A 27,161-nucleotide genomic window follows, 5' to 3' on the forward strand; every position below is an offset into this window, starting at 1 on the left:
TAACTATTAAAAAATCCTTCCTTCAGGGATCTCAGAATCTTAGAAGCTGAAAATGCAACTTACTGCAGGTACACAAAGCAGATAACTTTGATTATTTTTCACTTTCACTTGTTGCTTATTTCTAAAGTGACTCATTTTACTGATTCTGGAATAAGAGGCTGGTTTTGCAACACATTCTCGTGCTGTAGGAATGGGGTAAATGCTTGACACTGAGGTCAGGAAGCTGTTCTGTAAGGAGGGACAGTATGAAAAAAAGGAAGAATGAAAGGGGCAAGGAAATTTCCTGTTTTGGGTGTTGATGGCAGTGAGGTTGTGGGCAGGGAAAGTGCGACGAGTTAAACTGATATAAGCAGCGGCAGATTATACAGAGCTTTGACACGTGAATTAGACGTTTCAATGTGACCTCATGAGCACAGGAGAGCTAACAGAAGATTTAAAGAAATAAAGATATGAGATGAATGTTCTGATATAATAATTGTAGCAGTAAATTATGGTGTAAGCTATAGTCCTGTACGTGTGGAAGGAGGGAGAAGAGTCCCATTTATATTAGGTTTTCTTTTATGTTTTCATCCCATTTTGATGATTTTATTTTCAATACACCAAAATGTATTCTAAATGCTAGGGATTTATTTTGTGTTTAGTTGAAAACTACAGAAAATAAAAACTAGAAAAATATGATAAAACTACTACATTTTGGGGAGTACACAGCAATTTGCTGAAGTATCTGAGATTCTGTTTTACTGTTATTGCTTAGGTACCCCGCAGTTATTTCCTTCCATGGTCACTGCCCTATTTTTATCTTGAGAAGAATCAGTTTTAGGGCTTCTGGGCAGTGAAATAGTTTAGATTGACTCATTCTTATTAGCCTAATTGTTCAGTCCTGTGTTTCTATACCTTTGAAATATGAAGATGTGAGCAGGTCATTTGTGCTCTCTGCTTTGTATTCACAAAATCACTGTAACTATGGTTATATTGAAATATCAATGGCATTTCCTTGACTGTGTGAAACATGTTCAGCTATGTATATTTTACCGTCCAGTTATAAAGGTGTTTCCCAATTGTTGTATGAGAAGAATAAAATTGATTTCATTAGGAGGCCCAATGTACTGAGATTACTTTTTTGCGTCTGGCAAGCACATCTGCTCTGGTTGTAGACTCCAGTTTATATATTGCATTTAAGCCTGTGAGTTGAAGTCCATACCATACAGCCTTATTTTTCTATTGTTTAGTTTTCCCATTTTAATTTCAGCACTATTTTTGTTATTATTACTAGTATTTATCATATTGATGGATATAGTGCTACTCAATTGATTTTGACTTGGTGGGATCTCACTGTTGTAGAAGATATATGTCATCTTTTACAAACTGGTGTTATCTAGTCTCTCTTCTGACCCTGAAGGTATAGCTGTATGATCTCAAAGCTAGCAATGATAGCAGTCACAAATTCTTGAAGAAGAATTTTGTCAGAGGTTAAGTTTCTAAGCATAAATTACGATTCTGGGAATCTTTCCTCTGCAACAGACTAATTTTCCACTATTTCAGTGAGATTCATCTGCTCTAACTAAGGTTTTCAACAGTGGATAATCCAAATCTGAAGCAGTCTTTTTTACTCCTCTTTATAGAGAGAAATTACCATTTGTTTAAATTACATGAAATAAACTCCACAGGTTTCTTCTTTTCTTCTTTTTTTCTGCTTGATATTTTTCAATGTACTGAGATTTGTCCCTTTACATACACTCAAAGTTTCCTCCATTTTAAAAAGACTTGGAGACTGGGCAGCAAATGAGTATGTGACTGTGATCAGAAGGTAAATCGTCCCTTGTAGCTCTCTAGAGAGGCTCAATCAAGCCAGCATTCATAGATCATTGCCAACACACAATGACAGCTCTATTTGCCACTTTTTAAAAAAGAATAAATAGAGAAAGAGGTAACACTAGAACAGGTCCACGTATAATCATTATGATATGCTTGAAAAGATAGAAATCTTGGTTAAAATTAGCATTTCTGTGTGACACCCTTTAAGCATATACCTCCCACCTCCCTGGAGAGTGCTGTGCCCATATAGTGTGGTGGTGTGAGTAAATACGGTGAGGAGAGTGAAGCACTAGAAGAATATTTGCTGTTTCCTCCCTTATATTTGTTTTTCCGTGCAGGAAAATTACATCAAACAGGGAGTGTGACTAGCTCAGGGCATGAGCTGTATATCTGGAAGGAGAGAGCATCCCAGATATGTTTCTGTATTTTCTTTCCAGTGTTTAACACGGAGTAAAAGGGGTAGGATTTAGAATTTCTGTAGTTGCTAGCATGTCCTTTTATCTAGATGTGTAGTCAACTGCATGCCAAACTGTTTGACATGAGGTGTTCTCTGAACAGTATGCTGTCTGTTTTACATGCTGTTTTGACACCTCTACCCTTCCCCATGCATATTTCACAGTGTTCTAGATTACATTTTGGGTCTCTGGCCATGTCAAAATAAAGCGTAGTAGCACTGATTTTTGTAAGCTCAATTTTCTCTATATGATAAATTGCTTCAAATGAGAACCTAACCAAAAGGTTAGTTATCTAAATCTGAGATACCCATCCTAGGCTCCCTTTGTAGTCATTGAAGAAAAAGACCTCATTTAGAGAGGAATCCAGTTTATCCTCAAATAGATGTCAAAATGCATTGGATAGATTATTCTCTAAAAATGTTTTATTTCTACCCTTTGGTTCTAAAGGGAGTTCGCAATGACTAGCTTAGCAGTAGGTGACTGGTTTTTAGAATTCTAAGGTGAGATGATAGGGATGAGACCGATGTGTGAGAGAATGAATGAGACTGAGTCACAACAGAAAAGAGAATACAGCACTGCAAATTTATGGAAGCAGCTAGGAGAAAATAGTGGAAACTCCATGAAAGCCCCTTTACAGTCAAACCCCTGGTTTTAGAGTTACAATTAGAGCTGGGTCTTTTTATCTGCACTCTGAGGTACAGTACTGATTTTCATGACCAGGAGTAACTTTCTGGTCTGCAGCAAATGCTAAGTGCTGCCGTGATTCTCAGATTACAGACCTTTTCTTTACATATTTGCAAAGCAAAGATTAGCATAACTCACTGTGCTCTGACCTGCTATTTCTGGGGGATTTTTTGAAGTTGGTTGCTTTAAAAAGAGTCTGTGCTTTCTTCTATAATAAAACTGACTAGTTTTGGCTTCCCTAAAGTGTCTTTTCTCATGTATTGCTGGGACGGAGGAAATCAACGTATGTACAATATTGTTAGTAGGGCAGTTTTCATTAGAAGTATTTGAATTATTTTCTGTCTTGGTTTCCCAGAATTGAAGCCTACCATTTTTCAGGGCATGCTGTGCAAATCCTATTTTCTAAGGCCATTCAGAGAGGGACTGATTTAAATTTGGTGCATTTTAGTATGAGCTATTACTGTTTAAAATGGGGTTTTAATGTTAGGTAGGAAATTCATGTTTAAAGAGAACAGATTGCTATAGACTATAATGCCCTTCTTATTGATGATACTTATTATTTTGTTCGTATTTTTAATACTTGTTTGGACATGTCAAGTTTGAGAGGATTTGAGTGAATCTAAATAAATAAAATATATCTTTCCCAATAATATCTTGGATGTTGAATCATATTGATACCTTCTCCTGAGGTAGTAGAATATAAACCTTCTTGCATTATTTCCCTTTTTTATGGCGCATCCTTTTTTTGACTATAATTTTCTGTGTCAATGGTAAAGTACTACATACTTGCTCCTGCAGTGCTTGTTCCAATTAATAATTTCATATGCTATTCTGAGAGTCTTCTACGACTTTTTTATATCTTCACTTTCTGAGGAAAGAATGGTAAATACTAAAATATTCTTGTTTACAAATTAGCCCTTTCTTGTGTTGATCTGTATTTTTTAATTTTCCTTAAATTTTCTTTTTAATGTTTTTTAAATCTCTGAACTATACCAACTCTCCAAAATTATTATTTTTTAATAGAGATTGTTAAATCCACTGCAACTCCAGAAGTGCATCTCTGTTCCTTTCTCTCCTTTTCAGGATGTACCACTGCAAGATCAGGGTAAATTCCTATAATTAAAAGACCCGGAAATGTTCTCTTTCCCCTTCCCTGCCACAAAGTAAAGGTATCTTTTTCCTCTGTTTTGGAAAGGAGTTACATTAATAAATACCTGAAAATAAAGATACTGTTGGATAAAAACCTAGATGATGAAGAAGTGGCAGTTTGACTTTGCATATTTGAATTAGTTTGACTTTGAATATTTCTTACTGGTTTCTTTTTCATATTTTTCAGTTCATTCCAGTAAGCTTTTTCTTTTGAATGCTAGTGACTAAAGCACCTAATCACACAAGGAAAGAGTCTTCCCAGACAACCAATCCCAGTCCTTTGGCAAGCTTTTTTGTTCATTAGAAGCTTTTGAGTGAATTCAAAGAAAACTATTTCCATCGTGTCCTGCTTATCTGCACCTTCATTAACCTCTTCAAATGAGTCTGAAGGCTAGGGAGGTGATTTTGTTCCTTTACCAAAACTGTGTGGCTTGACCCTATCAGTTTCTGCTTATTGTGATAATAAGCAGAATGCAAGTGCTCTAATATTCTGCTTAGCATGGGAGTGGGTTCTCAAGCTGTGGACATTAACCAGGCCCAGGATCACTTTATCTGAGAGGTAGTTCTGCTCAAAAGACACAGACTTCAGCTGAAAGGACTTAGAAGAACTTAACATACAGGATAAAAGATTCAAGGGTTATATGTATATATGTATGTATATGTATATATGTGTATATATGTATACTTATATGCATAAAGAGTTCTGCTGAAATAAAGGAGATCATAGAAATTATAAGGGGAAAAAAATTAAGTGTCTGTATCAAAGCGCACTGGTGATTCTTCTTTTCCCTTCATTTAACTGTGGATACAGGCTTAGTAACTTGGTTAGATTCCCTAAAAATACCATTTTGTGTTCAGTGTGCATATACAGAGTATTTATCTAGATTGATTTAATATTTTTCTAATACAAGGACTAATAGATCTAGAGAATGCATGATAGAGCCAGACTCTGTTGCTGATTAAAAGATTTCGCTGCATTTGTAGAGAGCATCCTGGGTTTTGATCTCTGAATAAAATACAGAATTACTTCTGGAAGCAAAGTCCTTATCACACAGAGAGAATGGTGTACGTATATTTGAATGTCCTCAAATTCAATAGCTTCTGGATCCTCACATGGTCTAAATGGGAGCTGGATGTATAGTTTCTCCAAATGCATGTGCAAGAAATGCAAGAATGCAAGAAATGTGAAAGCTGTCAGTGCTGAGGATTAAACAGAAAAAAAGTGCTCAGGAAGTTGGAGGAACTTTAATCATATGAGCAGAACTGTTTTGGATTTCTTGGATGTCTGATATGTTTTTAAATGCTGTTCTAGATACCTGAAAGCTTCTTTGAAACAGGGTTACCTAGGCGCAATACACCGTATTTGCTAGTATATACCACATATAGCTAATTCACCTGTAGGATTCAAAGGTAAAACAATACAAGTAACAGAACATTAACCAGAAAATATTTTTTCTTTATTAAAGATGCATTGTGCTTTTTACTGTGGCCCTGACCTGCTCTGAACCTTTAGGGAGACTATTAAAATAAGTAACATGACCGACAAAAGTGTCATACATTAACAAGTGTTCTCTCTCCTACTGATGCTGAATAGCGACCCACCTCAGGCATCAAGAAACTGTTGAGAGATAATTTATAATTGCTCCCTTTCCTGTTCTCTCATATAGCGGGTAAACATGCTGAACTGCATTTCCTCTAGCTACTCCATTTTTGTATAGGAACTTGTATCACACTTAACTGCACAGTAACTGGATCCTTTCCAGTAGTGTACTAATCAATGTGACTAACATCTGTCTCGTGTGGTTCATTTTTTCCCTCTTCCTGTCCCCAGAAGCAAGACTGTGTATTTAGTGATACAATGTTAAACACATAACTGGTTTGCGGGGGTATCTTTGTTTAACTGTATTTTTTGTTATGAGAGTACATTAATGAAGGCAAGTCAAACTGGTACGCTTGCCCTTGAACTGGAAGATGATGAGGTTTATGTAGACTGCGGATTCTGGAAGACATCGTTTGCCAGTCACAGAACAGGCCCTGAGAGGACTCTCTTCCCCTGCCCAGAAAAGCTTTCCCATGCTGTAGGCTGCGGCAGAGGCCTGAACGGAGGAGTAACCCACTGCAGCTGGCCTCCTGGGCATCCTTCTGGTCACTCAGCCCCTCACTGGTGAAACCTCTCACCTGGAGTCCACACTCACACTCAGTTCTCAGTAGGAAACCAGACCAGTAGGCAAATGCAGTATGTGTGACGTAAGGAGACATAACTGAACACCTTCTCCTTTGAATGGTTTCTTTAAATCAGGTGTACCAGTGAAGTCTAGTTCGATGCAGATGTATGAGGTATCAAAATAACATTGTACTTTGCATTGTTATGATAGTTTACCAGAAGTGGTTATTTACTGGATTCCTGTTATTTTGGATATACCCCATCCCATGCCTTCTGCCCCAACTTAACTAAATTTTGGATAGCTTGTGGAAAAGGACTGAATTACATTCTGCTATAATTAATATTTGTCAAAGATTTTTTAACCCCCTGTAATTCCTGTAGTAATTCCCAGAAGAGAAGAACTTTCTTGTGACTGCAAAGTGTTTGGTTTCTGCTAGCTAGAAATATCTGCTCCCAAAATTCCTAGAGAAGAAGGATATGTTTCCATACAGCATTTCTTGCCTACTCTGCTGTTGTATAGTTGAATGAATGTATTGTCCGTCATATATAAAGTCATTCCCTGGGTTATGTCTATATGTCTATCTTTATTTTTTTTTTTTTTTTACCGTTACTGTACATTCTTTGGTGTAGAGGCAGCTACAATGGATATTTGCCTATGGCTCCCCTAGTAGAAGGGTGCAGACATCAGAGGATCAGAACTGCCTTCTAGAGTTCTCTCTTCATTTCAGATAGACTATCTCTCCAAATGAGCCATTTTTCACTTATAGATGTTTAAGAAAAGATTTCTACACCAAATTGCTAGCAAACAATTGTTTTTAGCATCATTCATCAGTATGCTGAATAGATCCTGCTGAAGCACTGTGGCTTGGACAAACACTGCAGTTTATTTTTTTACATTTGCAACACACAGATAGCTGTTAACGTGTACATTCACAATTCTCATCATTAAGACTGCAGGTTTTACAGAACACTGGACAAACATAGCATGTTTATATTAATGCAGATTACTTCTACAGTCTGATAATATTATTTGGTTTATCAGTCTTCTAAGCTACGGTGCTTTATTTTTCCCTTAGGGATATGATGATGGATATGGGGGTGAATATGATGATCCAAGCTATGAGGCATATGACAACAGTTATGCCACCCAAACACAGAGGTAAGTGTTTTTAAATTTATATGACTTTTTCAATGAAACTGTTAAGAGTTAACATGTCTTTTTCCTTGTTTTTAATATAAATTTCTTATTTTATTTTCTACATTAAATTCACAAAATCTCACAGTATTTTAATAGTTATCACAAAGTAATAATAGTGGTCAGAGTTAATATACAGAATTATTCAGATGAAGCAAAAATCACAAACAGACTTTTCAAATCATTGCAAATTAAGGTGTAGTTTAAAAATAAACTAGCGGTTACACCATTTTCTTACCTGATCTTATTCTGACCTTATTTGTGCATTTATTTTTCTTTAGTAGTGCAAAGTCTCCAAGGACATCTCATATTTCATAGTTTTTGTAATGCTTGGGCAAAACCAGAAGCAAAAAAAAAAAAAAAAAAAAAAAAGTACTGATAATGGCAGATACCTGCTAATGGCAGATACCTGCTATTGGTTGGCATCAAGGAAACTTGATTTCTCCTTTTCCTCAAGGAAAACTATAAAATGGATTTTTTGCCTGAGGTAACACTGAAACTATTTAGTTTCTGCCAGAAACTTTCTCAACGACTTTCAGAACTGATAAAAGCAACTAAGTCTGGAAGTTTTACTTTATGTCTTTGTTGTGTGAGATAATGGAGAGAATTATATTCACATCTTTTATGATTCATGTCACTAAAAAGAGGTAACAAAAATGATTACTTTTTACCTACACAGGCATACATATATTTCTCTCTACAGCCAGTCCATGTTTATTAAATGCAAAATGACATCTTTTTCACAGTTAAACTGAACGCTAAAAGAGTGCTTCAGCCAGTTATTCAGAAAATGCTCTGATTGCTCGCTAAGGATAGATGTTTGATCATAGAAACCCAAACAAAGTTTTAAGAAGACGTAGATCTTAATTGAATTACTACAATTCTTACCAGACAAGAAAAGATCATTATGTACAGAGTTTTGCACTTTAAAGACCAGAGGACCTTAAACTTGCTTTTTGTTTAAGCATTTTTTTGCTGAATGCTTTGCTGATGTAAATGTCTCCCAGAATTATGTTCAACTCTATAACTGCTGTAGTGAATGACACTTGAGCTGATACAAAAAGTCTTTGTAAGTATTTTTATAACCAGTGAAGAATGTTTAAAAGGATTTGTCACACCTAAATGTGAAGTATACTTTAACAACACACTTCTAAATAATTATACATTACTAGCTGCACCTATCATGTCACTGTGTAGGTAGATATTCTTGTTGTCAAATGTAGTCAATTTTTTTTAAAAAGAATTCAGCCCATTTTTTGCTACAATAGTGAACTGTCACAGGAGATATTATCTATGGTTTAAAAATAATAATTAGTTAGTAACCTTTCTGCTATGACATTGTATTATCTCACATGAATTAACTTGTAATTTCTTTGCAAGTTGATGTCCCCAGCAATGAAATTACATATTTGTCAAGTTGAGGAGGAGTGTAATATATCAAGCTAGAACTAGTAGCAATAATTTGACTCAAGAAGAAAACTTATGAGTCAAATAATTTTGTCAGTTAAAAACCTGTTAAGTTTATTAGTCAAATATATTTTCTACTAATGCGAGCTACCTACAAAATGCCTACTGTATTTCAATTCTCTAATTGAAACATCTTTTTTTATAATATATGGCATGATATACAGTCATACTTAGACATGTTGAATATTACTGAATGCCACAACTGGTCTGTGGACTTTGAGGAGAGTACTTGCAAAGTAACACATTATTTAGATTTCAAAGATACAAGAAACTAATGAACTATTAGATAGCAATTTGGATTTCCATATTTTAATGGATATTTAGTTTCACAGAAATGCATCCTTATTGAGTCCACCAAAAAATAATACAATAGAACAGTATCACCAAAAATGTTAGGTTAGGTATATATATTAAAATGTTTTCTCTTAATCTCCTATCTTATAATTAGTATAACTCTGATCATTTGAGCAAGACATAGGATGCAGACAGCTAAGAAAGAAGATAATTTGTACCCCTTCAGAATACTGATCCAGATCATCTAGTGTGTGTTTTGTGGGGAAAAAACAACAAAATCTTGTAGATGATGTGAAAACCTTGTAGATGATGTGCTCAGAGAGAAAAATAATTGTTGCTGCCATCTGCAGGGATTAAATGAAATCCTAAGGCATGAAATGAGAGCTGCAAGAGTTTTACTCATGTTAAGGACAATTGTTTCCACTTTAATTCCTCTTTAAGGAATTAATATGGAAATCTATAAAGCAGGTCTGAACTCTCGTCTGGCTTTTTGTCTCACCACACTTGTTGACCAAGTCTTAATCTCATCCTCACTTAAAACTACACTGGGAGGAGAACTGAATGCAATCTGAATTCAGTATGCTTTTAAAAACGTAGTAAGTTGTTTTGTTCCTCTGCTGACCCAGTTCACACTGTGAAGATAATGTTCAGATAGTCTGCTACCACTACCACTGTTACCTCTACCTTTGTCTTCCAGACCATATATCTACTTCCCCTTTGCTCAGCAGAGGCTCTCTGCCCATTTGTATGCCTTGGGGTTCTTTAGTCCTTCATTGTCCAAGAGTGGCCTGATTCAGATTTTTTATAACTGCATCTCTGACAACAGTAGAGAAAATGTGCGTGCTGTTAATACACACTATTTTGCTAACACATAGGATTATGATTTATTAGAAGGAGCATCAAAAATACCTAGCTGCAAGATCATCCAGTTGCAGGTGAAGATAACACAATCTGTACTTTTATGTACAATTATCTGAAGATTCATACTTAAGGTCAGAGATGGAACAACATGCTCAGCAACACATTTTGTGTAAGTCCTTCCCCAAAGAACTCCAGCACTGCCATCCTTCCAGAGGTCCTTCATGACTGCAGTCTGATTTTTAGATTGAAGATAGAGGAATGAGGTCCCTCCTGGAAGAGTCTCAGAACCACACTGGAATAGCAGAAACCTACAATAAGTTTGCATAGCTAAATGAGCTAACAGACACCTCAAGACTACTTTGAAATGGACACAATAAGCAGCTTGAAGAAAGAGGACAGCAGGACCTTGGAGCAGCAAAGCCTCACTGTGGTAAGTAGTGTACCACCTGTATCATTTTTATATTTGGGGAGACAATAATTTTAGGAATGAAAGAATTATGGGTTGTGCCAAATATAGCTAATGTTACAGTCTATATTGAATGAGGTATGCCTTTAGTTAGCAGTCGCATTCCTAAAGCCACCTTTTTCCTGCTCATCTTCCTGTCCTGTAATGACTATGCAGAATGCAGGGTGGAATCTCGGGACAAATATTTAAATAAATAACTGATTGCCCTTTCCAGTCATGTCTAGAATCATTATTTACAAGATTCAGTTAAGGACTATAGGTTTAGCAAGGACATTTAGAAACACCGCGGGTTTTAGAAATGTTTTCAAAGTGATGTCAAAGCACAGTTTTTAAGGTAATTCAAATGGAAGAATTATCTGAGGCCACAGAGCTAACAGGCCAGAGGAACTAACCATCACAGTAGGCAGAGGCAGACATCAGATTTGACTCACATCCCCTGGGCAATGTTGTACTACATTTGAGGATGCTTGGTGGAACATCTTTTTCTTCTCTTCTTCTCTACCTCCCACTCAAGTGTGAAAACGGCTCACAGTGATAGGTATCTGAGCATGCACAGACACACCAGACACTTTCTATTGAGTAGATTCAGCTCCCAAACCTCTAATCTGAGCACTGTAGCTTAGAATATAAATGATAGACATGGTATGTGGAAGTAGAATCTTTTGGAGTATGATGGCCATCCCTTTTATGCTGGTTCACAGTATGTTGTACTGATGAGGATGAGATAGCAGGTAAGGGTTAGCATGATGTTCTCAAGCAGTTGCATCTCATCTCAGCAAGCAATTAATATTCATCCAAGTTTTCCACCCCCTTGCACTTGATATTAAAAACTTACAGATGTATATTCTTGTGGACTAACAAAATTCTGGGAAGAAACAAACTTACTATAGAGGAACAAGTGTTTAAATAGACTTGACCCTCACCAGTGAGCCATCCTACCAGATGATGCCCAATTTCCATTACTAAGACAGATGTCGTTCTTCTGCCGGCCTTGTTTTCCACGTTTTGGTGCTTCCTGTTAGTCCAAGCACACTGATATCCTCCGTAGGTCCTCACTTGCAGACTGTGGCATCTGTCTGGTGTCCATCTGGTGGCAACAGTCTTCCCCTTCCACTCCTGCAGAAATGTAGTTTAAAGAAATAAATATGATTTTTACCCCAAGATTTTTTGCACACTGCTGCATTGAAAGCCATTTTTGAACAGAACAACAAGCAAAGTAATAAAAGAGAACTCTAAAATGGTAGAAGTATTAATTTCCAACTCAACTACAGCACAAGCATTATGGAAGGGTTCTATTAGTTTTCAAAATATAATGCACTTTTTGATTTTCTTAGCAGGAACTTATCAGTCTGTTGAACCACCACCGCCACTGTCCAGGATTATTGGGCTCGGAACACTGAATCACCAGGAGAAAAGGATGAAATGTTTTGTGAGAAGATCTCTTTGGTAACCCAGGTTGACAAGGGATTGAACTGTACTGCATGAGAATTATGTCCAAGCTCCTCAGCCAAGACAGACAGAATAACTTTTCAGAAGTGAATTAGCTGTTGATGAATCAGCTGAAAATCCTGATGGCCAGCAGAATGTAGGCTTCAGCTCTACTACCACTTCTATAGTCATCACCATTGACCCCTTTTGTCATTAGCAGCACCAGCAGATTCATTTCAAAGGTACCATATGCCACAGCCAAGAGAGATGCTCAGAAAACCTGGGACTGACTGGCAAGAGGACAAACTAAAAGAATATATATTGTATAATCCACTTGTGCATAACCCATGCAACTATATGGAGTGTAAACAACCATGTCTGACAGGGAGAAAAGAAAGAAATCAACAATTGTCCTTTGAAGCTTTAAATTTGTGTTTTATAGAATTTCCCTGTTCAACAGCATTTGTCAGGAGCACACACACATTGATCCATTCTTTTGTGTGGAGGTACTTTATATATCTACAATGGCTTTGAGAGTTGGTTGGCTGGCTGGCTTGTTTTTCTGCCTTTTGTTCTGATTGATTTTTGCTAATAATCCAGCAAAATGAGTTGGTGAGTGGGTACTTACTAAAGAAAGAAGAGTCTGTGACTCCCATTCTAAGCTTTAAATAGACTTGCAAAATATCAGAAAACCTGTAACATAGTGACAGGAAGAATAAATGATTCAATGATGAAACATGGATGACAACAGTTGCAGATCCTATGCCGTACTGACACATGCCTTATTATAGCATATCTTCATTTTTGCTCTATGCTGCAAGTTGAAATACATGAAAGGCATTCTTTACTTCCTTTGCTTGCATGGACCTGATCTCCAGAGGTCCCTTCCAACCTTACTGATTCTATGATACATTCTATGATTCTATGACCTAGCCCCAGTAATGATAGCACCCTGATTTTAGGGCCTTGAAGCAATTCCTGACAAAATATCTACTGCTAATCTTGCAAATATTTTGCATGGTACTATAGGCAATAGTCCTCTGGACACATTCTAGGGTCCATGATGGTATGCAGGTCATTTGGGAGCAGTGATTTATTTTTAGTTTGTCAAATGCACGTTGCAAACCCATCCTACATCTACTGAGAAAACATCCAAACTTCTGCTCCTCATGCAAGAATGAATGTATTATACATTATGTCACCTCTCAACTTCTTCTTTAAGAAGTTAGGTAGCAATTCAGAATCTAATCTTAACCTAAACAAAGATGACATTGATATAGCTGAAATAAGTTTTTATGAGATCTGAAGATTTGCACACATTCTATTAGGTAACTGCCAATATGAATTTCTTTTAGAGGACTGAAGAAGAGTGAAAGGAAAAGTACAGTATCAGAGAACTTCAAGTTGACAAGCATAGCTTTCATCTAAATGAATTATATATAATTGTAAAGGTGTCATTATCTGTAGTTGATCCCTATAACTGTGCTGTCATGTGCAAGTTCCACTGGATTTCTGCTTCTTTACGCTAATAAAAAAAATGAGAAAAACATGTTTCGGGAAATACATGCTGCCTCTGCCCATTTTCCTGCTATGGCAGATAGTTCCATAGATTGTATGACTATGTCCATACCAATGTATTAAGTATTAATAAATATACAGTCATAACAACCTACTAATTCAACCTGTAAGAGGCTCTAAAATTCTAATTCACAGTCTTATAATAATTCATATCCACTGAAAATTTCAAAAGCATGTTCAGCCACTGAGATTGAATATACAAAAAGTTTGACTTTTGGTCAACAAGTCAAAACCACTGACTTGGAGAAGAGACTATTTTGCTAGTTATTTTTGTTTCTGTTATTAATTTTATACCTACTGTATAGCGTGTATTTACAGCTCCTTTCTCTATGTTACAGGCTACCAGTAGAGGAGATTTAGGGATCACTTACTTGTTCCAATACTCAGGAATATAACATGGACTGCAGTTCAGCCCATGTCATTTTTGTGGTTTAATGTGTGGTCATTTCAGTGCTGAAACATGCTGCAAAATGATTTAGAATGTAAAGCAAAGAATATTTTTTCTGGCTGAATCTCCAGGAATTACTTATATCGGCAGTGTGTATTTACCTGAGTTCCAATTCATTCTGGTTACCCTTGCTTGCTTGACCACCAGAAATCAAAACCTAGCATGTATACATAATTTCAAAGATGCCATCTTCACAATCACTGTGCTGCAGGTAAAATTGTTCTTTGAGGATAGTCTAAAGATAGCAATATATAGTTATGCCAGGAATGCCTGTCCTTTGATGGACACTATCCAAGGAACAGTTCTTCTCTCCAAGTTCCTTTTGGATCCAGCAAAAAAAATGATAACTTTAAGTTTCAGTAACAGAAATTTATGATAACTATTAGGAAAAAAAAAAACTTTCTAAAAATAGAAACACAGCAATAGAGTGATTGGAAGGCTCTGAAATCGCCATCACTGTAGGTTTTAAAATCATTTTCGATAAATTTCAATAAATGATGTAAATAAATTTGTGTCCACTTAGTGGTGGATGAAATGAACTAGGTGACCCTGTAAGTTCCCTTCTAGCTCTTTTTCCTATTAACTTTTGCCTGTTTTGTTCATACCTGAATGGGTTTATTTCAAGATAACACATGATAGTCTAATTGGTCTGAGGAAGCTGTTTTGTTACGGATAGAAAGAAAGTAATTGACTTTTCAAATGCCAGCTTGATTTGTGGGATTTAGATGACTAATAGAAACCTTTCTTTTTTGAACAATCAAAGTAAATCTGATGTTTCAAGGACTAGAAAAGTAAATGTACAGAATTTCTTTTTTAATGGAGTAAGATACTGACTTTCTCATGTTTAGCATGTTATCTTAAATTGCAGTAAGTGATTCTAATACATGCCTTCGGCATGCTTTCATAATGATTAGCTCTTAATCTTCCACAGGTTGCATTTTAATCTAGACACACAAAGGTACACAAACTGAAGATTATAATAACATACAGTAGTACTACACAATGCACCAATGGGTCTAAAACTTTCTGTTTTAGACTGTCTCTTCCCTTACTTATATTGAAAAGAGATGGAAAAAAATAGGGGTAAAATATCTTAGATACAAGAATGACAAGAGAATGAGGAGTTATATTAATCTGATTTATCACTGCAAAAGAAATGAACCTAGTAGCCAGCTCACATGAAGCATTTTAGTTTCAAGTACTGAAGTAGACTCTTTGTCTTCACTCCAGTGAGGACATAGCCTATGACCCTCCACTCAGTGTCAGGGTATATGAAACAATAATTTATGCAAAATTGTAGCCAAAACATGTCTTTTCTCTGGCATGTGTAGTCAAGATCAGAGCAAATAAATCTGTCAACTCTTCAAGAGGCAAAAGTGAACTGCGAATAGCCGCCTGCTGTGGATCGGAGAGAGAGATAGCAACAGCATTCAGATTCCTCATAACTTTTACTAATGTGATGGTTGCCCTGGAGCTACCAGTTTATATGTTTGCTTTGTCTTTTAAGGGATGTAACAGCATTAATTCATTAGCATTATCATAAAGCCTAGCAATCCACATAGCTGATTGATGTGTCATTGTGCTACTGTTGAGCAACTGAAAAGTTTATTCTTGTTTCAGAGACCTTTGAGTTAAAAATCCTGAAAAGCTTCTACCAGTATGATGGAAATGCATCTCATATTCTATTTCAGGCTTTGGATAAACAGATGTTAACAGCCTTACTAAAAAGTGGAATTGTTTTTGTTATATCCTTTTAAAAGAAAATTTAATTTCAGAACTTTTGAAAAACTAATCAGAACTGTTATTTGAGAAAGCCATTGCCAGTAACAAATGGCTATTGCTGTTCTATAACAGATTAGTTCTGGTTCCTATTTCTATATTTTGTCTTCAGCCTTATAAAACTTTCTTGCATGTTTAGATAATGGGGAAGCCTACACAATTCCCACTCAAATGACTCAAATGACACTTATTCTCCTATCAGTTTCCTTACCTGATGATAGACAGGCTTGGGGACAAGCCTGGCAAACTTCAAGAAGTTCTATCTCTTTACAGTATCTCTTGTGCTCCCTATCTCTGGTGTCCAAATATCTACCTTCCCTCCAACTGAATCCCCAGATACAATCCTGTGGAGGCATTTCCAAGCAAAATACTGAAGATATGCTCATGATAAAAATAAATTTGGGGCTCTTTAATTGCCAACCGAATAACGACTGAGCAAATATTTCCGAATAGTCAGACATAAGAGTTAGACACAGAGCTACTGCTGAGTCACTGGCAATGCTGTTTACAAATTCCGTTTTCTAATGCCTTGCGGAGGAGCTTTAGTAAACACCATTTGTTAGATTTATATGTTCTGAATGCATTCAGAAGGAAAATGCAGTCTATAATCTTTCTTGAGGGTAAAATGAGTTTAAATAATGCATAAATCAATGATCAGATGCCCTTATTTAAGCAAACTACTCTGTAACAATTCCCACTATTTGTGACTACTTGCTCTGTAAAAAGCTCCTACAGACTAGTTGTGGAGAGAAATATCTGTAGTTAAATGTTTTAATTTTGTCCTTAGTTTTAAAATGATGAATAGGCAGGACTGTGAATAATCATTAATTTATTTGGTAGATTCTCACATGCTTGAGTCTGCTTTACCCACTTTTCTCTCACAATCAGAATATTATTATATAGTAAAATTTGGACACATGGATATAATCTAAAGTAAAATAGGCAGAGTAGTTACACTGGCTGTTAGTAAAATATGATATTCTCTATGATTTTTCTCTACTGTGCACTCTCTGCATTTATACTAGTACTGTTATATCTACCTGTTCATAAATATAGATTTCCCAGTATTTTATTTCCAAACTGTTGAAATCAATCAAGGCCAGAAGCCTAGGATATGACATTTAATATATCTTCACAGCAATCCACTTACGGCATTCATCATCAGAAACTGTTTTCAAATGCCACTTCTCACTTATTTGATTCAATGAGCAAAATAGAATCAAATTTAGTTGCTCTGAAGTAGAGAAGAGTTTTTTTCTGTAAATCACTTACATCTCTCCTAAAATTCTTGGAACATATTCTTCCTCCATACACCTGCCTGAAATTTAAAATTTTGAAGCAATTTCTATAGATCTAGAAATAACCTCTAAATACTTTGCTATAGTCTCTATCTTCGGATAGGGTTACTAGAATTCTGCATCAATCCCTTTGCAAATAGCATGTCTGCAGACATTCTTATGATATTCTGAAGCATTTGGCAATAATTCTGTGTATATGAAAGAAGTGGAAAAGGAATAAAATCACCTGAACAGAAATCACTGTTTGTCTGTGGTAATAGCAAATAAATAACAGATTGGTTTCTACTTCAGATCATGCAAAAAGTTCAGATCTCAAAGCCATTTCACCATTCTGATGTCTCTGCACTCCTTGCTTGTATAACTCTACTGGCTTTATTTCTGAGAAAATTCAGATTTGCAGCAACATGAAATCAAACATCAGAAAATGCTGAGAACAGATGAGATCAAGTTTAACTTCAGGCATATTGCAAGCTATAGAATAAATCCAAGGACTACTGTAAAGGGAAGCATTCCTCTCTGTTAAACATGTGAATCCTATCAAACTTAAGCTTTCAGAAAAAGGGAGACTTAATCCACCAAATTGTTCATCATATTATTCCATTAGTTCTAAAGATCTATTCAGTAGAGGCTACTTGTGATCTAAGGCTGAATATTTCAAGAAGTTCCTTCATTCAAAAGATTTCTGATCATTCTTATAAATGTTATGTTCTGTAGGTAGAGATGTTCCCGTTGAAGTCTTTCAGATTCCTTGGAAGGTTATTTCTTTATTTACATGTTTCTATAAATATATGTATATATTACACTTCATATGAATGCAACTCTTGCTCACCTTACTGTCTTCCAAGAGATGGCATACTGCTTTGTTTAAACAGCTTTTCTTTCATGGTCAACTGCTCATTCAGCTCAGCTGACCCCCTTCTCTTTTATAAGATATTTCAACCACAGCCTTACACGAAACAACTGAAATAGTGTTGAGAGGATACTATTAGCATAGAAACTGACAATTTAATTGTATCAATTACCGTTATTGAAGACTGTAAACTCCAAAGATTACCCAACAAAAAGGATATTGAGAAAGAGGGAGATATCCATTTGAGGAGAGCAAAAAGAAGATAAGTCTTGTCTGAAAGATTGGATCCCACCTCTAGGCATCCTTGTAAATCATCCTGGGCATTAGTCTGACTTGCGAATCTGCTGTCTGAAGCTTTACCAGACTGGGCTATATTTAGAAGAAATCCTATAGTTTCATTTCTCTGTATCAGTATAAAGTATAGATGCTGACTGCAAGCTGATAAAATGCCAGGAATCCCTCTTCAGACAGTGTCAGTCCAGACTATTAGTTCACTTTCTGAGCATCACAACACAAAAAATCTTAGTAGTCCCTTTTACTTCTTCAAAGATGTCTTGGGAGCTTTTGATCTGTTTGATTATGAATCTGAACTATGGAACTTCACTATCAGCTGAATTTCTAATTTAGATTGATTCAAATACTTTGCAAAAGAAACTTGATTATTATCTAATGACTGGATTGTAACTCCAAATTTGCTAAAATCATCTTTCCTGAATTGACTAGCCTTTTCCTTAATATTACCTAAAAGATTCTTTTAAGATTCTAGAGTATAGTCCTCCAGGTAAAAAATATGAACATTGAGAAAGAAATATAAGATACGGTGTTTATTCACAGGAAAAAACATCTGTTAAAGTTCTAACTCAACAGGTTTTAATCAAAACCTTTCTATTTCTTAGGATCTTTCAGGACAGACTACAGAATACACTTCACTAGACAGCTGTATGGAACTATGTCCTAATAGCCTTTAAAGCAGATTAGCTCTTTCCTGTAGCTTTCAACCTTGGCCAATAGCATGCCTTTGTACGATCACAACTACATATTGTGTTCCACAATTAGAGAATAATAAGTTAAACACATCTCCCAGCACATAAAGGCAAAGGACAAAAATGGTGAAAAGAAGATCAAGAAACATGACAGAGTAAAAGTACTCAGGCTCTTCAGTTCTTGTGATGTTCTACTGTTTATAACACAAATGCTGCAAGAGCAGCTAAGGAGCCGGATGCTAATGTTCTCTGCTGAAACCAAGTCTTTTAGCTAACAAGTTGTGTGGTTTCCCTTCGATCTTGGCACAGTCAAACTTGAATTTGATTTTGCTTAGCTAATGTCAGCTTGAAAAAGTCCCAGTTAATGAGAAGTTAAAAGCCCAAGCCAGTTACTGTTTAATAGAGAATTTTTGTATTTAGGCCCTTCTTATATCATAGGAACACAGAATAATTCAAGTTGGAAGGGACCTCAGGAGGTCCCTGTCTTCTAAATAAAGAATATCATTTTTGTTCCTTTTTTCAGAACTGATCTAGTTTTATCTGCATGAAAAGAAGACACCATGAGTACCTGGAATGTTTGACCCCCAGTCTTTAAAAATATCTGATTCAAAAGTGCTAATCAAATCCAACAATTAAATTAAAAGTAAACATAAATAAATTACTACCACATATTATTAATCATCCTAGCCGCATCAGGAATGAGGACAGAATCATATATCTTAGTTGTGAAAGTTTCATCTAGGTAGAGAAAAATTATCGTAGAGCTTCTGAGATTGAAAGTCATTTGAGATATAGAAATAATTAAACAACTTCTAAGATTCATAGTCCCATATATATCACTTCTTTCACAAGTGGCACATGTAGAAAGTTACTAAAGTCTAAATCTTGGCAAATTAACACCACTGTGTTTCAGAAACCTAGTGATAAAATATAGTGCAATGCTTTGAAAATTTAGGAATGAAAGATGAAAAGTTGTTAATGAGTTAATCTTGTCTGTTTCATAAAATGTATTACATCCAGCTTGCAGGTGGGTGCATGTATTTATGTAAATTACACTTCATGTTGCTTGAAAGTAATGAATGCTAATGACAGATAATGGTATCTTGTTTCCGATTAGCACTGCTGAGAAAACCTGGGATTTCTAGAACTCATGATCACTGTAGTTCCCAAGAATTGTCTGAGAACTGTAAAATTGTATAAGCAAGTTTATTTATGCTAAATTTATTTGGGGACTGTTTACTTCCATAGTTGGGCATAATATGAGTGAACTACATGTATTTGTGTATAACAATTAAAAATAGCTTTCATTATGTAAAGCCATATTCTATAGCCCAGATTTTATAAACATTATTCATTGTTCAGCTTAATAAAAAAATGGAGGACAGCTTTTACAAGCAAATGCATGTAATAGATTACATATAATGCATATTCAACAGGGTTTACAATACAGCAGATTAATGAATGAGCAGTCTGGCTCACAAAATGTGAGTATAAATCAGACCCATTCTAAGAAATACATTTGCTTCACTTAGGTGCTGTTCAAAACACTATCAAAATATGAGCTAATAAGGAATTTCAAATACTATTTCAGCTCAAATCTCTCAAAAATTTATATTATTCAGGGTAATAAATTTTGAGAATTTAGATTACAGTCATGTACTGTGCTATGAATTATGCATTTTCAGCAATGTGTTCAGTATTGTGCTCACAAACATCATATATACAGTATACAACAAATTATTTTTTTCAGTAACAATACAGCTTTCTTCTTATTTYAATGATTTGTATATTAACCTTGTATATAGTTTATAATGCATTTAAGTTCTGAATGCTCACTGTATAGGATTTTTATCTTACATCCTTATTGTTTATATTTGTTTGTGTATTTTTCTCCAATAAAAAAGTACAACAACTATGATATAGCAAGGAATTTTTAACTGCTCTTGCAAAATTTTATGTTTTGATGGATATTATTTTGATGGTAACAGCTCTAGGTCCTGTCCAGCGACCACTGAAAGCAGGACAGCTGTTGATAACTTATTGGCCATTGGACTAGGTCCCAAATGCACTCCATTTAAAGCTGACCTTTGGATACAGCCACTTTGTTGTGTAAAATGTATCAGGAAGAAATACTAGCATCTTAGCCATTGACAGAAGATAAGAGTTCTGGGGTTTCTTCTCCTGTAACTCCACTCACTGTTCCAACACCCTCCTATACCCAGAAAAGCAGGCGATATGCCAAAATGCTGTAATTGCATTAGATGAGAGTGTTCATACCGCTGTCTCCCAGATCTTGGTAGTACGTTAGCTATTTTACGCATTTTGAATATTGGGTTAGGTCTAAACCATGATCTTTCTAGGCATGACTAGATAGATGATTTAACCCTGACACTGCCATTGCTCTATTTTACCTTTTATTGCAAAATACTATCAAATGTTTAATGTGTCAACAAAATAAGAGACGTATTTTTCCTGTTTGTTTCTAAAATGCCTTGCACCACTTCAGTGGGACAGTGCGTATATTTAGGTAATTATTTTTCAAGCAAACAGGAATGCTCACATTATACTGGAAGTAATTCTCTACTGTGATTATGTCATATAGAGCTCAGATGTCACTTGGAAAAATCCTTAAAAGAATTAACTGCATTTGCATTCAAGTCACTCTTATGTCCACTTTCTGCTACTATTTTAACAAATGAATTTTATCTGTCTGATATGTATTTCAGAGTACTATGGGCACTCATGAATGGCTGCTGGCTAAATTAGTAAATTAATATACAACAATTATAGTTGCATTTTTCTGTTCAAAATATTTGAATATTCACAACTATTTGTAGTTGGAACTGACTATAAGGGCTGTGCCTAGCCAGTCACAGAAGGATGTGTCCCAAATCAAAACAGCTTGACTGTCAGATATCAAATACATGCAATCAGTGTTCTCAAGTGAGCTACAGCACATGAATTATTCTCAGAAATTATTCCAGGAATAGCTATGGATAGCCATTAGGGGTTATGAGCAATTTGTGGACAAGGAAGTTAAAATATGTTTAAGAAAATAATTGCTCCATATTGCGTGTTTATTATATTTGTAATTTTTTTTACTTATGCTCCACTGTCCACTATGCTTCTGTTTCAAGAGTAAACCCTTATTTTTTAACCAGTAATCCAATATGGAAAACTGCCAAAGCAATAATGTTATAAATAGTGCAACTGAGCTGATTATGTGCTTCTGCTCTTTTTGCAAGAGTCCGTCTCATGGTCTCCAAGGAAAAAGAAATAAAAGTGACAACAAAAAATTAATGAGGAAAGTGTTATAGTTTTGTCTGGTGCACTGCAGACAGAAGAAATACAATATAGTAAAATCTATAGAGTTTATAAGTTTAGAGATCGATTATTGTTATGTCTGCCTGCTACGTGAGACAGCACTAGTCTAATCTGGAATTTGGTGCCAGGTACCAAATATAGCAGGCAAACAGTAAGTAGTAACAGCAGTCAAGCAAAAATGTCATTCATTTCATTTCCATTTCATTATGCTTCAGAGGATAAAGTTTTCTGGACATCCATTGTGGTTAACATGACCATACATTATCTTTGTTAATGAACAAAAGGAAGTCAAGAAACATTTTTAAGACTCTGATTTTCCAGTTTCTTGAATCCTGCATATTTTACATATGCATTTTATTAGCATTGAATAAGAACTTTGCATAAGGAAGAAGGCCATGGAGAATCAGGTCTTCTCTCTTCAAACAGTGGAAACATACTTTCTTTTTAAGGAGTAAAGCTAGAGATCTGTCAGTGTCCTCAATAAAGACAAGCAGTTTACAGGTTCCATACAGTATGATACAATACAGTCAGCTTTGGGGAAAACAAGTTATGCTGAATTGAATACCACATAAATGTTTGGAATTACAAGTAAATGAGATTTGCACCTCTTTTGGTAATTTAACAATGGTGAATAAAAAGTTGATAGTCATGTATTAGACCTTATTTTTGAAAATAGAATTTCTGTCTTCAACCTTTGTCGTGTCTCCTAGGTTTACATATTTAGAAACAATTCTGTTCTGTGCTTGGTAGATACGAAATGTGATGTGCTTTACAATAGCTGTTCCTGTCACTGATACATTTTTCTTCAGGATTTTTTTCATTATACCTGAAATTAGCTAGATTGTGCTGTATGTAGAAGTATTAAAGTACATTTCATTTCTTGTGTTCTATTTTTGTTTTGGATTGGTTACTTGTGATAGTAGTAACGTGGCTATCTGGATCTCTTACAGCGTGCCTGAGTATTATGACTATGGTCACGGAACAAGTGAAGATGCTTATGACAGCTACGGTAAGGTTTATTCTCTTTAACAAAAATGTGAAATCAAAAAAAAAATCTATCACTGAAAGCTCAGAAATTACTTCTACCTCCTTTTTTTCCCCCCTCTCTCTGCTTTTACCAAAGCCCAAACTAAATGGATTTGTGTAGTTCTAGGGTGAGATTTGACTTACTGAAGTAGGACCAGAAAATTGGGCAGATCAATTTTGATCAGAATTTCAAAGTCAATTAATCACAGTCACAGATCAACTTTAAGAGCAACACTGAAGTTTCTGATTAGTGCCTGAATATATTTCACAGTGTCAAATTTCAGTCTGTTTGATCTGACAGTACTATGCATCTCCTTCTGTCATATGCATCACTTCAACCAGTAAGTTTTATAAGATTTTGAAATGCTTATATGAATGATTCAGAATCATACTTCTCAGTTACTTTCCTGGAAATCATTATGAAATTTTAAATATATACTAACGAGTAAATATCTATTAAATATCATCTCACCTATGAGGAATGGCTGCGAGAGCTGGGCCTGTTCAGCCTGGAGAAGAGAAGACTGAGGGGGCAGACTGAGGGGGGAATCTTATCAATGTCTACAAATACCTGGGGGGGGTGTCAAGAGGGTGGGGCTGAACTCTTTTGAGTGATGCCCAATAACAAGATGAGAGGCAACCAGCACAGACTGGAACACAGGAAGTTCCACCTGAATGTGAGGAAGAAATCCTTTAGTGTGAGAGTGACAGAGCACTGGCACAGGTTGCCCAGAGAGGCTGTGGAGTCTCCTTCTCTGGAKATCTTCAAGGCCCGCCTGGATGCAACCCTGTCTACCATGCTCCAGGTGACTCTGTTTGAGCAGGAGGTTGGACAAGATGATCTCCAGAGGTCCCTTCCAACCTCAACTATTCTGTGATTCTTTGATCTTCTCCTAAATTCTCCGCTTCTACAATGCCAGGGACCTCTGAAACTAGCAGGGGCAAATACAGGCTTAATCAAAACAGAAGAGGGTGCTTTACCACCCTGCRAACTCCCACTGCACTGAGTGAGAAGGAGTACTCTCCTGCCACATCAGGCAGGGCAAACAGACGGAAAGCTATACTCCTTACACCTCTAGCCATCAAGTCTGTATCTGAACAGGAATAGTTCCACTTTGCAGGAACAGAATTTATGGGAGGAAAAGATGGTATTGCTCAAATGTGTACAGCCCATTTTCTAAGTCCATTTTTTTTTGACCCTAATGATACCAGTGTGTTTGGATGACTAATTAGAATCTATTCCATCCTTATCTATCAATATTTTTCAATACATTCAGATGGCACAGCAAACCTAACTCTTAGACATCTTCACTGAACTAATAGTTCAGTGCTGAAATGCTATTGCCAGCTTAAAGACTGGCCCTAGTATGTTCAACATAAATATCATACTCGATCTACTGTTACTGATAAAGTATTGTGAGTTCGTATGGTGATTTCCAAAGCATTGTGAAAAATGGGAGCTACTGGAAATGACACTACTAGTTAGAGTTACATAAAGGGGTTATAATAAGGATTGTTGCTTGAAAAAATAATGTTATTTATGCAACTGTGAAGCAAATTTCAGTGTAATGCAAAGTTGCAGGTTTTTTGTATTTGTACAGAAATCATGAGACACTAATGGGACATTGTCAAAATGATTGCATTGTGTAATGAGAAATAACTGATTTTTTGTATATAATCAGTATTCACAATATATTTGGATAACACAATGTGCAGTCAAGCATATTTTCAGTGCTAAACAAGTAATAATAACATATTCATACTTATGTTTGCACATCAGTTACCCTTTGTTTTGTTTCCTTTTCATATTTATTTTTTAAATATCTGCAGTGAAAGACCTTTCCTCTCCTCTCCTCTACAGACACCCTCCCTCCCCCAAAAATGCATGCTAAGGCTTTGGGTGATCCAGAAGCGTAGTATGAGCCCAGCAGTGAGAATTAGCCAGTGTTTAATTCTTAACTAGAATCCCGCACACTGATTCCCTATGTGTTTGGGCAAACCATTTAAGGTAATGTCACTCTTCCTCCCATCTCTCATTTGTAAAAGTAGAAGAATATTACTTGCTTTCCCAGAAGGGGTTTTGAAAAGACTAATTAGCTATGGCTTAAAAAGTGCTCAAAGAGTGGGATCATGACTAAATTTGTGCTCTGCATGAGGCTACTTTTTTTTTTCCAATAAGCAGCTGAAACAAACTGAAAATGTCTGGGTTCACTGATGAATTGTGGGCTTGCATTTCAGCTTATACTGTTTTCTGAGCCAACAGTGGAATATAAAGTTCTGGAATGGTTTAACTAGTAACCTTCAATAAACTTGAAAATGGAGTAATATTCCAATATTGCAATTTGCCTGTTTTCTGAAATCTGAGTGTCTGTGTTCCTGTTGATTCATTCACTTTAGCAGATTAGTAAATTTGCTAGTTCTGTGCTCTGGAAACCTCTGTGTGAACTTCTTCATCCCAGTCACCAGAGTTTATCTGAGGAGGTAATTGAGTATATGGAATTATAGAATATGTGCTTTTCTTGTTTTGTGACTGAATTCTTAGTACACACAATGATGTTCTCTCTTTCACTGATTGTTTCAGTGCCTCCTACCCCAACTATAAGCCGTATTATGCTACCCCTTCTCATCTTCATATAATGTTCACCTATCATGTCTCAGTTCTCTGTTTCTATTTCAAGGTGTTTCACTATTCATCAGGAGTCTTCTGAATCCATTGCGTTGTATAAAATCAGCTGTCTCTTCATACCTCACCATTCCACAGAAATCAACACTACCTTTTTGGTTTACCTCAATTCATTTTCACATCTTGTTTTACCTTCCATGGCAAGACTATATCCCTCCTTTATAATTCCTTTTAGCACACCTCTGTAATTCAGAATTCCCTTAAGCTCTGCATAAGACCACACACACCCATTGTGCATGAACTTAGAACCCGTGCCTCTTCCTTCATGCCTTTCAGAAGTTTCACATAAGAGCCTGTCTTATGAATGGGCTTCGGAGAAGTATTGGATTTTTNTTTTTTGTCTCATGGGTTCTTCTGTGCTCACTTTGGAAGAGACTGATGAAGTCTGTTTGTGGATTTTTTTTTCTCTCAGAAGTTATTTATTCGATACTTACGGAATATTCATGCTAGAGCTGAAAAAAACACAGTGGTGTTTCAGGGCAGAGCTCACCTAAGATCCCTGTCATTCTCAAGAGGTGCATCACTCTATATTAGATGGAAATCCTAAGCAAGAAAGGGCCTAAATGACTTGTCAGGGGCTAGGTGTAATAAATTCTTACATACTATTTTCCCCTGTAGAAGCTACAACCTTTGTTAACTCTCTTGACTCCTTGTACAATTTCTGATGTGAAATATTGTTCCTGAGAATTAGATCCCCCCACAAATCCAACCAAGGAACCTCCCAAGCCAATAGCAAAGGCAACTGAGAGAGATATATGTAAAATCCCACTATTTTTCATGAGTTAGGCACATTCTATAAATACCAATTCATAGCCCAGAATTCTATTATGTAGTTAGGCACTTAAACTCTTTATTTCAATTTGTTGTGCTTGACACCCCATCTCTCAGAAGTATCAAAGTGGAGACACTTCAAAGCACTCCCTGCAGCAGGCTCTGGGCACCTGGGAATAGTCTCTTAAGGAATTATGAGATTCCTGCAAATTTTAGATAGGTTCAGGATTATGCAGCTACTGCTAGAGAATTTTGAAAATCACTGTTTTGGGCAGAGGAACAGAAATTTGAAACTTATGCCAGAAAATCTTCTTGTGTATCTAGTCCTTATGGGTTTTCTGGTGCAAATGACAAAAAAATCTTTTAAAAAGGTAGTTTAAAACTAGAAGGGAAGTCATTTGAAGTATTGGACAATTTTCAAAAACATAAAGCATGCTCACATC

At 36.0% G+C, this 27,161-nt stretch overlaps 1 protein-coding gene across 1 annotated transcript in view; it reads left to right on the plus strand.

Annotated features, from left to right (window-relative positions):
* KHDRBS2 (KH RNA binding domain containing, signal transduction associated 2) overlaps positions 1-27,161 on the plus strand; it is a 302,140-nt gene that overhangs the window by 257,361 nt on the left and 17,618 nt on the right. Inside the window, exons 7-8 of the mRNA XM_085324893.1 lie at positions 7,344-7,426; positions 23,189-23,247. Coding sequence (XP_085181019.1) covers positions 7,344-7,426; positions 23,189-23,247 — 142 coding nt within the window. The remainder of the gene's footprint in view (positions 1-7,343; positions 7,427-23,188; positions 23,248-27,161) is intronic.

The sequence above is a fragment of the Rhea americana genome, unplaced genomic scaffold (assembly GCF_003343005.1).
Source record: "Rhea americana isolate MKP2758 unplaced genomic scaffold, rheAme1 scaffold_94, whole genome shotgun sequence".
In the NCBI taxonomy this organism is placed as follows: Eukaryota; Metazoa; Chordata; class Aves; order Rheiformes; family Rheidae; genus Rhea; species Rhea americana.